At 40.8% G+C, this 11861-nt stretch overlaps 1 protein-coding gene across 2 annotated transcripts in view; it reads left to right on the top strand.

The window, feature by feature from the left end:
• The first annotated feature begins 1577 nt into the window (after positions 1-1577).
• INTU (inturned planar cell polarity protein) overlaps positions 1578-11861 on the top strand; it is a 34844-nt gene continuing 24560 nt past the window's right edge. For both annotated transcript variants that reach the window (XM_041412107.1, XM_041412108.1), the window contains exons 1-2: positions 1578-1700; positions 5542-6128. In XM_041412107.1, coding sequence (XP_041268041.1) covers positions 1612-1700; positions 5542-6128 — 676 coding nt within the window. In that variant the 5' untranslated portion in view covers positions 1578-1611. The remainder of the gene's footprint in view (positions 1701-5541; positions 6129-11861) is intronic.

The raw sequence follows: 11861 nt of genomic DNA, 5'->3' as shown, positions 1-11861 counted from the left end.
GAGAGGTTTTCCTCTCAAGAGGGAGTGTGTGGGAAAATCTGTGTCTTCACTAAAATAAGATCCTGCTGTGTGAGATATATCCTGCAATCTTTAATTGTTCCCACAGCAGCAGAAATTCCACATTCATTTCAGCAAAGTCTTTAGGTGGCTCCCAGCTACTCCTCTCAGAGGACCAGAGCCTTCCATCATCCTTCCATTCACAATATGCTTATTCCTATAAAATAGCAAGTGGTGTAAAACCACTGCCTCCTTGAGAGAGAGTCTGTATTTCTCACTTAGTGAGCAAACAACTGGAACCAATTAATCAGCTCTTGAACTCAGGGAAATTTAACTAACACAGCACCATCTGGCATTGACTATCACTTCTGTACAGAAACACTTCAGTGTGCTGCTCGGAGTATTAAAAGTGCTTGCAAATGTAAGCATAATTAGGGAGGGTGAGACAGTAGATCTCACCTTCTAAATGAAACCATAGTAGCACAAGCTTTTTTCTTTAGGAAATGTTTCTGTCTCCACCTCTGGATAGGTTTGTAGTCTTAATAACCACGCAACTGTAATTTATCTGTGAAATCAGGCCTTGTCCAGGGACTTCAGAATGGCCCTTCAGTACTTAATATAGGTATTTTTACTCCAGTTGAAGCCTTAATCACACGGATGTGAGTCCAAAACATTTCTGTCTGTTAATTCACTTGAAATCACGCTTACTAATATATGCTTCCCTAAAGCAATTTCAAGTACAGCAATTTCATACCAGGATTCTGTCACTCCTCTGTAGTGTTCCAGGGCTATAAAACCTCACTGCTGAAGCTGTGCAAATATCCCACTGAGCAGAGATTAAATCCAGCACATGAAACATGTTCCAGCAATTACTCTCCATCCTTTTCCCTACTCACCATGTGTGTCCTGATGGGTTTACTGACACAGCTACACAGCAAGTTGTCTGCACGCCTGCCATAGGTCTTGTTTTTCATGGATCTGAATAATTTGAGTCCTGAAAACCGAGCGGGGGTGGTTTTTTGTGTGTCTCGACAGTGCATGATTTTACACGTGTAGACTGCACGGGCTATTTTAAGGTTCTTGTTTGGGTCTGTCACATCCTTGCTTCTCCTGAACCGCCCTGCTCTCCTGACAAACCTAAGGAGAGACAACCTTAATTTCTCACAGCTCGTTAAATTGATACAATAGCACATAAAATAAAGTACAGAGGGATCCCCTTGCTTACCAGGTGACTTTTTACCTCGTGTTTCGCCCTCCTGATCAGTGCTTGGTTACAGCGCTCTGAGCCTCACCCCACCCTCACCCCGGGTGCTGGCACCTTGGAATCAGGCAACTAAATAAAGTCTGGTTCTCCACGGCGCGTTCCTGTTGAGCCAGGGAAAGGCGACCGAGGGCGGGAGGAGGCCGGGCACACGGGAATTCCCGTGGCCATGGAGGATTTGCCCCCGGCGCGGAGGGACGGCCCCTCACGGCGGGGCGCTCGCGCGTCCCTCCGTTTCCATGGCGAGCGGGGCGCCGGCCAATGGGAGGGCGCAGCGCGCGTCACGTTGCCCGCCCCGGCGCTCGGCTGTCATGGCGTCCGCGGCGGCCGTCGGGAGTGGCGCTGCTGAGGGGATGGAGGCGGCCGGCGGAGGAGGCGCCGAGCCCGCGGGCACCGGCAGCGAGAGCGGCTCCGGCGGCTCCTCTCTGGCTGCCAGCTCCGAGTAAGCGCGGGGCCGCGGGGGCTCGACCGGGGTCGTGACGGGAGGGCTCGACCGGGGTGCGCGGCGGGAGCGCCCCGCCGCTGCTTGGCTGCGCTGGGCTGGGCTTGGCTTAGGTGAGCTGGGCTTAGCTGGGCTGGCTCTAGGAGCAGAGAGCCGTGCGAGGTTTCTGACCGCGTCTCCCTGCCGATAGCACGGTGTGGGCTCAGCCGCGGGCGCTCCTTGCGCCGAGCTCTGCATCCCCGCTGGGCAGCGCAGGCCGAGGAGGGACTTGGCACACGCTCTAGCAAAAAAGGTCTAGTCTTTCAGTTTAGTGCCCTAAGTCAGAAGGCAATTCTGTATAATACGTATTTTAAAGTTACCAATGCGACCTCCGGGGTTTTAGTTTATTTATATTTTTTTTTATTCGGATGAAGTTAAACTTACAACATTGACTTGGTTCCCTGTGTTAAAACAGCCGTGCTTTACAATTCGAATGTGTAAAGCACATTCTTCACACATCTTCAGGCTAAGTCAGAAGATAGTTCTGTAATAATACATATTTTAAAGTTGTAAATGCAACCTGCGGGGTTTTAGTTTATTTGTATTTTTTTTTTTTGTTGGAATGAAGTTAAACTTACAACAGCAACTTGGTTGTTTACAACTCACAACATTGACTTGGTTCCCTGTGTTAAGACAGCTGTGCTTGACATTTCAAGTGTGTATTTCAGGGTCCAATCGATAGCATTTCATTCAGCCTGTAAGTTTCATCAGGCTGTGCAGTGGAAGGGGAAAAAAAACGTTTAAGTGGGAAAAGTTAGAATTGTGTAGTTGATTTTGTAGTTGCCCTGTACCTCTGGCTCAGAGATAAAACTGTTGTACATACACCTACATTACTTTATTCCTATATTTATAAGCCAGAAATCAACTGTAACATTTCAGCTTGAAGCCATGTTTTCTTTTAATATTTTGTGTGTTTGGGTTTTTTTTTCTTTTCTCAGTTCTTTCATCTAAAATGCCTTTTTACTGTCATTCTTTATATATGTTAAGGGAATAAAGCTGTTCCACAGACATAACACGTCTACTACTTGCAATGACATGTATAGTACTTGTAATAATTTATCTACATAACAATTTATCCAGCAGAACTTGGATCCTTTCTAATTTATCTTTCTTTCATAAATGGACAATTTCAATCAGCACAGTTTTTCAGACATTTATCCTAAAGAGGAAATACCTGTGTGGGATGAGTGAAACTACTCTTAGAGAAATGCAGGCCTCCAGGATTTTTAGCTCCCTTGACTGAAGCTTCCAGTCCTAGAGGCAAGTTGAGGTTGTTGTGTAAGCACTTGTTTTGACACAAGAGAAAACAGATCAACATTAGATTTATTATTTTTTCCTTTTTTCTTGCCTTGTTTGGTTTAAATTTATTGTGACACTACAGTATTAGGGGGAAAAACCTCTCATGCTAGGTGCAGACTTCTTGTTTCAGATTTGCTTTTCCAGATGTCTGTGAGGATCTCTGTTGGGAAAGTGAGAGTTTTCTTACAGTACAGTTTCTTCTTGACTTCTCTGTGGAGTGGTTCTGTTTGGGTGAGCACAGAGTAAACACCAGACATTCCCACAACTTTTTTTTTTTTTTTTTTTTTTTGCCATTGGTCTGTATTGTTTTAATCAAAATAGAGAACAAAGCTGGAGAACATGAGTGTATGAACTCATGTCCAGGCTGAAATGTTGACATCTACCCCAAAGAAGAAACAGCTTTTCCAAAGATCAGTCTTTTTTAAAGAGGGAATAAAAATGCTATCATACATGACAGGAGTTCTTGCTAATGCAGATGAAATTTCTTTGTAAATTTCTAGTGTTTCCTTTTTTTTTTTTTTTTTTTTTTTTTTTTTTTTTTTTTTTTTGTGGTGGGGGGGAGCTCATTGGTTGATTTGGGGATTTTGGTTTTTTGTTTGTTTTGGTTGGGTTTTGTTGGAGGTTTTTTGCTTGTTTGTTTTTGCTTAATTTTGCTTACACATGCCAGAAGGTGGGAGCACTCCTTAAAAAGCAAACCAAGGAAAAACTCTTCTCCTGTTATTTCTTACCTACCACCTTCTGAGAGAAGTTGAATCACAAAGAGTGTGCCCTTGACAGCCTTTAGCTTTTGTCAGCATTCTGATACTTTCTTGAATAAGAACTCAGGATTTTGAAAATCACAAACTTGGATTTATCCCTCAGGTATAGCCAAATCATCACAAGTGGTGGCTCTTCTTTTAAACTATCTGTTTGGGTAAAAAAGCTAATAAATTAATTTTCTCAATAACTGGGGCTCCAGAAAGACAGTAATGCCAATGTTTTCTGTGTTGTTAGTCCAGCCAGATCCTCTTGTTGAGCCCTTAAAGGTACTCTGGTGCAATGTCTGTATAATCTTCTCCATTCAGCTAAACTTTTATAATTTAGCTGTGTTTTCAGATTAATGCTCTATTTGAATATTTGCTACTAGCTTTAAACCAGATTTGCACTCTTTATTCAGTGAAAGTAGTTCTAGTGTGAAATGTGTGAATGTGTGTTGACTTTAAACTACTATATTAATTATGATGTAAATCTACAGTCTCATTTTTATTTATATGATTTTTATGAAACAGAGAGACCTCTTTCTCATCTGCTTAGGAAGAATTAACTGGTCTTGTCTGTTCCTGAAAATCTTCCATGCAGAAAATTCCAGATAATTAAACCTATGAGTACTCTTCTTACTTTGGCCATCATGGATGCTTATCTATCTGCAGTAACACTCCATGGTTCTCCTCGAGGTTCGTTTGGTCTGTTGCCCCTCAGCAGGCAGTTTTTGGTTGTTTTTTTCTTCGTTTCCTCAGCCAAAAGAATATAATTTCCTTCAGTCTCCTTCCCTTTAAATGTGTTTGTAGGCTATATAGCATTTGTCTCTTTGCTCTGGGTATGTTCCATCTTTCTTAAAACCTAATATCCAAAACTGGACATGGCTGACACATCACCATTGCCAAATTAGGACAAAAAATTTTTTTGCACTGTGCTGATTATGTTTCTGTTATATCCTGGAGCTGCTTTGCCTTTGCTTTGCAGAAGTGTCTTGCTCTTGACTTTGGGTGATCCACACCAGCTGCCAGATCTCCTTCTGTAGCCGTGCTGCCTCTTTGCATTGTTAGTGTGTATTTTTGCAGATGCTGTTTGGAACTTGGGTTTTAAAAACTGTTACCTAGATTTTATCTTAGATTGTTTTGGGGTTTATTTTAATGTTAAATCTAAGTGATTTTTAAAATGTTTATCTTCCCTTTCCAAAGGACTGGCAGTGCAATCTGTGTTCCCATAGCATTACAGAATATCCTGAGATAGAAGGAGCCCACAAGGATAAAAAACTCCATCTTCAGGCTCTGCACAGAAGAGCCTCACCTCAAAAATCATGCCATGATTATATTACAAATGCATAAGGGAAAAATAATGGGAGAGAACAAATAGAATGGAATTTTTTCTCTTAAGAGGAAGTCCCATTGAGCACATGAATGTAATTACTAATTAAGACTTGCATGTCAGAGAAATGTTTGTTTTCTGAAAAGAGAATACTGCTTTTTGCAATGGCTGTTTTCCTCTAAGGCATTTGAAGAAACTGGGGAGAGGGATGTCTTTCCTTGCCATATCCATAATTTATATAAAACAAGCTCTAACCCTTGTGGCAGACTTAAAGCAGTTGAGCTGTCAATGTTCAGGAGGCAACTTTTTTTTTTTCCCCACTTTTTATTCCATCCTTGCACTCTCTCTGTCCCCTCCCTACTTAAAATAATCAGATCTCACTTGCACGGTGATCTTCCTTATCAGAACTCATTGATCATTCTTCTTTTTTTTCCAGTGACCTTGAGCCCGAGTGGTTGGATAGTGTGCAGAAAAATGGAGAATTATTTTATTTAGAATTAAGTGAAAGTGAAGAAGAAGTTCTGCTTCAGAACAGCTGTCCAGAAATGCCAGCAGTGAATCATGTCAGGTTTCGGGAAAATGAAGCTGAAATCATTCAAGAGGGATCACGCAAGGAAAGAAAGTATGAACTGAAGAAATGGACCAAAATGCTAAAAAAGAAGAGTCTTTTACCAAAGAGTTCTGGTAAGAAAGGTAGTGGCAGCTGCAGTGAGCACCCGTCTGGTCCTACTTCCATATTGAAGCACCGGTCTGCTCAGAAAATGGGTGTCACTGTTCAGCAAAAGTACAAAGATGTGTGTGTTTATGTAAATCCCAGAAAACTCTACAGTGCTGGGGAAGAAGAGCAGCAGAGGCTGCTGGAGGCCTTAGTAGGGATTGTCCATCAGTCTTCATGGAGCAGCAGAAGAGTGGAAAAACAAAGCAGGAAGGATAAAGCCACCAGAGGAGTCAGTGAAGAGAAGCTTGTGGTACATGGCTTGGTGCCAGGTAGTTCTGCAATGAAAACAGGTCAAATCCTGATTGGTAAGTAACTGAAGGAATAGCTAACTTCTGCACTCTTCCTTTAATATGAAGATTTATGGTGGTTTTTGCTTTTAGAGACAGCTGACTTGAATATTCTTGAGACGTAAGCAATTACATCAGTTCTCGAGGGGTTATTTTAAGTCAGTGTCATTGCATCTGATGGTTTGGTACCCAGTCAGTTTCACTGTGTTACTGATTTTTACAACACGTGGCATAACCTAAAAGGTGTTAATGCAGTAAGGAGATGACCATCCCTTAGTGTTCAGACACTGAGCAGCCTGGAGCAGGAAATACCCCACCACCACCTTTGACTTAAGATTTTAGCTGAGGAGTTGCTCAGTAGGTAAGTGGGACTGGAGCAAACCTATAATGTGCCAGATACTGTATTTAGATTTTGTTCTTCTCCACAGCATCCCCCTTAGATAAAAGCTTTGCTTTTATATGCTTTAAGTGGATTTTGTATCATAAAAATGAGGGGGAAAATACTGAGTAAGTTGCATTCTTACATTACAAACTTTCTCCACAGCCTTGTTTGGTTATTTTTCTGTTTAGCAAGTCCAACAGCAGCTTCCTCAGCAGTTGTGACTTTGGGAGGTTCCAAATCCATGGCAGGGCTGCAGTTTGGGGAGGCAGTGAGCCAGTACAGCCTTTATGGTGGTTTGGCAGCTCAGGCACTTCCATGAGCTGATGAAATAAGCTGGAAGGAAACTAACCCAGAAGAGAAATCGGCTATTTGTATTTTGCTGGTGCAGTAAGTTAAACTTGGGTCACAGAAGATCTGACAGGCACCCAAATGTGAATGATGGAGGGGAATGAACTGCTGTCAGGGGTAATGAGGGAGCAGAAATACTCCCACTCCCAGCACTGAGGCCACTCAAAACTTGGAACTCACAGGACATCAACCTCAGAGACAGTAAATGTGAGACAACCAAGCCATGTCTGTAAAGGGTGAAAGATTATGTAATTACCCTTGAAGCTGGTTGCTCACAGAGTAGGAGAGGAAAGATGTGATGTTGGTTAGAAGATCATTAAAAGTCTTAATGCTATAAGTAGCACAAATCCCCCAAAGTCAGCATGAGTGCTTTTGAAATTCCAGTGTTGTGTGTGTAAAAAGGCACATCGTGCTTCAACTGCCTGATTGCTCCAGCACGAGTTTTTGGTAGAGATGCTAAAGAATACTCCAGAGGGAAAATTGGATAACTTTCAAATTTTACCAGCAAGAACTGATTAGTCAAGATGTGGGGGAGGAAAGACTGAGTTTCAACTTGATCTGCTTAAGGGTGTTTAATCTAAGTAGTGTAAGAGTGGGTGTTTGTAACCTGTAAGTTAATTTTGGGACACAGATTTGTATATAACATTTTTGTGAGGGCAGGTGTGAAGTCTCAAGAGTGTAGGCAAGTACCAGATCCAGGAGATCAAGCTGACCTGACAAGAGACAGTATTTCATCTGCTGCACTTAATGTTTCCCAGACCTAGTGGGGATGAAAACTGTGGGGTTTCTTTTGTTTGTTTCAAATAGAAGAACATTTAACTTCATCTAAGAAGAGTCTTGCACTTTATTATGTCCCAGGCTATCATCAACCCTTGCCTTGTGTTTTTTGCACATTGGAAATGAAATAGTTCTAAGCATACTGGGGATATTCAGCTCTTAACTGGGAAAATGAGCTGTGCTCAGTGCCAACAATGGAAAATGTATAATTTTCATATAAAAATACTTTCAAATTATATATCTATAGTGAAGCTGAGTACTCTGGAATTTTTATGTGGTGTCTAGAAATAGGGATGCTTTGCATAAATTAGATGCTCAGATTTCAGTCTTGTCTGCATAAAGAATATACAGTAAAAAAAATGCTGTTCTTGTCAAAAATCTGTTGGGTTTACTGCCTCTGTACTGCACATCACAGGATGGGATAGCTGTGGTGTACACCTAAAGTTGTGGTGTACACCTAAAGCCTGATTTAGAAGCAACTACAGTTCAATAGATAGCTCCTGAGATCATTACAGGAGCTGAAGCCGCACAGAAAGTTCAAGAGCAGTAACAGCAGAACTTTGCCTTTCAGTGGTTCTTGATCAAAGCAGGTTTTAGGAGTCATGTGGAGAATTGTGGAAACAGCCAGTAAAGGATGTTTTTGTGCTCAGTTTGAAACTGAAGAATTAGCACAAAAGTGAGCAACTCCTTAGGCCATCACAGAGGAGGCATACCTGATCAGCAGAGCACAATCCTTGCTGGGGCTGCTCTGCTTATAACTTTGTTCATCTCCACTGACCTGTATGTGTATAAACATTAACCTGTTCTTGTTTAGCTTTATAATATTTCAGTGCTCCAGACCAGCTTGGCAGTAGTCTTTGTGAGGCAAATACAAATTATATTTTCCTTTAAAAATACATGCTTTACAATGACATCTGGTTGTCTTCCTGGTCACCAGTTTGCAGCAATCATTTTGACTGGCAAAGTGGTTTATGCTTCAGCATTTTTAGTGAAGTAACTTCTTTTTCAATCCTTAATAATCACTTTCCTCAGGTGGCTTCCCCCATTTGTTTTGAAACGTGTATCCTTTACAGCTTTGAACACTTCAAACATCTGTTTATTATTTGCACAATACACTTTAATTTTTGGTTTTAAGATTGCATATGGAAGTCGTAAGTCTTGTTGCTGTACTTTTTTAACCAAGTGGAATACAGGCACTGACCATATGAAAGTAAACACAACAGTTTTGCAAGTTAAAAAACCCTGCTGCTTTCTAACTCTAAGAAGATGGCACACTCTATCCATGTGTTGTTTATCAGTTAATTTATCTTTTTTTTTTTCCATTTAGCAGGCCAGCATCCATCTTAAATTTTCAAAACAAAAAAGCCCTCATTGATTTTTAAACTCGCTGCCACTTTCATTTTGGTTAAGATGAAATACAGTTGCTTCTATCTTGTGTTTTTTTAAATGTCTTTTGTATTTTTGGCAAAACATTTTCCTTGCTTCAGTTAATTTGCAACATTATGCAGAGCTTGGTCTGCTGTGGAAAACTTTGAGCATATCTTCAAAGGGAGAAAGCTTCTCAAAATACTCACATTTAGAACCAGACAAAAAAGGGTTGTGACAGGTAATGCCATTATAATTTGGTTCCCACCCCTCTTCAAATTGAAACATGTTGGCTTCATGCCAGGGAAGAGTTCTTTTAAATGCTGATGATCATCATCTTTACCATAGTACAAGTAAAAACTTAATTCCAATGACACTGAAAATACAGCAAAGCTCTTTTCGCTGACAAAGCATACTGTTGTTATCCTCTTTGAAAGTATCTTACTGCTCTCATAACCAAATAGCTCAGCATGAATCTTCCCACTTTATCAGTATGTACAATTGTCAAAAAAATGTGAAAAATCCCCACTGACAAGAAGTAATTGTGTTTGATAGTAAAGGTGGGCTATAATAATCTGGTTTTGAACATGTATGCAAAAGCTATAGTTGCTATTGCAAATTTAAATCGAAAGGTCTATATCCTTACAGTCCTGTCAGAAAAAAAAAAAAGCCCTTTAAAGGACCAAAATACTGGGAGAGTTTGTGATTTTTATGTGGAATTGCCATACATGGTGTATTTGTTGAAAAGACTCTCCAGAGTAGAGATGTTGGGCTCACAGGATGGAAACAGAGTTTGTGTCTGCTTTTCTGTGTTCTCACTGTGGCGTTTGCGATGTGGCTTTTATTCTTTTAATCTCCTCTTGAGGCACAGCAGCACTGGTTTGGATGAAAGCAGCCTGCTAACATATAAAACAAGTAATTGATCTGCCTTTCTTCAGTAGGAATGTATTCCATAGTTTGCCTTTTTAGGAAAGGCATATGGGAACTTTTCTAAGTGCTCCCACCAAGTCATTACTGAGAACAGAGAAAACTAAATATCAGGATTCCATGACAAAAGTGTCCTCCATCCTCTCCCATGGGAACAGCTTGATTTTCATGATATCAAAAAAACATGTGCCCTTTCCATCACGGTATGGAAGTGGTGCTCACTTGCCAGTCAGTGTCCCTGGGCTTAATCCAACGGGGATCTACTTTTAGAAATGGTGCTTGCAGGTTTGTCTCTAGGGAAGGGATGGTTAACAGAAGTCATAGTCTTGTGCCTCAAGTGGCAAAGAGATAGGCAGCTCTGAAATAAACATTCTAGGGATGTCAGCAGTGCCAAAGACTTTCCTAAACTCTGTCCTTAAAGAGGAAGGAATAATTCCAGCAGCTGTGTGCAGACTGGGTGTTTGAGATCAAGACACACTGGTCTTAGGTGCTGCTGACTGGATGGGAGAAGTCTCTTCTGATGAGAACAAATGAAATAGAGAGAATTCATTCAAAGTTCAGCCCTGCTTAACATTGTGCAGAGATCATATATGGATGTCTTACAGTTTCTTTGTGAACTGAGAATCTTTCCACATAAAGTGATAGCACTCAAAAGCTTGATCATTCATTATTAGGAGATTTAAGTAAAGCTTAATTCGTTCCTTCAGAAGAGTCATAGACTCATAGAACAGTTTGGGTTGGAAAAGTCCCTAAAAGTCATCTAGTCCTTTCCCCACACCACACCCATCCAACCTGGCCTTGGACACTTCCAGGGATGGGGCATCCACAGCTCTACTGGGCAACCAGTGCCAGGGCCTCAACACCCTCACAAGAAAGAATCTCTTGCTAATATGTAGTCTAAACTACTTTCTTTCAGAAGGACTAATTTTTTTTCTAAAGATAAATTTGTTGACTTAAGGAATGATATCCTGCAGCTGCCTGAAGAAAATTCCTTTCCTCTGTTGCAGTGGAATTGAATGATACTTTGTTCTGATGTTTCTCCCTGCATCTGCAATTCAGTGATGTTTTAGATTGGGACCAGCTTAATCAATTTCAAAAGTTATTTATTTTGTATATATTCTGTATACACTTTGATTTCATTTAACCTGAATTGTTTAAGTATTAGGTAAGTGAAATTAGATTAATACAATTGCATTAATTTTTTGACATAATGAATGCCTGAAGACCTGAATCAGTCTGTCTTTCTGTACGTTTTTCACCCTTGCTAAAGGGCAAGAAACAATTTTCAAATAAAATGTAGATGTCAAGCTCTTACAAAGTACAGCTTGCATGTATTAACTCTTTCACTGCAGTTAATTATCACACGGAGTAGATCTTGTGGTCATGTCCTGCTTTAAGACTACTCTGGGTTTGTAATTTTACACAGCTCATACTTTGCCCAGTAATGTTATTTGTTCTGTTACTTCATGGTCTTTATTCTTTGACTGCTGTTGTGTGTGGCAAAAAGAAAAGTAGCAAGAAATGCAAACACCCACCCCTTGCTGCCTCCACCTCCAATTCTGGAAAACCCACACTAATCAGTAAAGATTTTCTGTTGTGTATCAAGTTGCCCTTCTTTGATAGTGCTACGGCATTTTCTGGCAAAAGAAAGGCAGCCTTACAGGACTGCTTGGGCTGTGTGCTCTGGAAAGCTGTTCCATGTATGGTCCATGATTACATTTTTACCAATTGGATGGAATAAATATTTACTGCTGCAATGAAAGTTTTACATGTGTACATTAGGCGCTGAATAAATAAAACCCTTGGAGTATGTAAATGTAAATACTGATGGCTCTTCTCCTTTCAAAGTGTCTTTGTCTATTCCACCCTGGTGGTTCCAAAACATTCCCTCAAGTGCTGAGGTGTGGATGTCTTCACAAAGTGTGTGCAGCTCCTCTGAATGGCTCTGCAAC

This window comes from Onychostruthus taczanowskii, unplaced genomic scaffold, assembly GCF_017590055.1.
Source record: "Onychostruthus taczanowskii isolate IOZ18803 unplaced genomic scaffold, ASM1759005v1 scaffold38, whole genome shotgun sequence".
Classification (NCBI taxonomy): domain Eukaryota; kingdom Metazoa; phylum Chordata; class Aves; order Passeriformes; family Passeridae; genus Onychostruthus; species Onychostruthus taczanowskii.
This window is presented reverse-complemented; position numbering and strand designations above follow the sequence as displayed.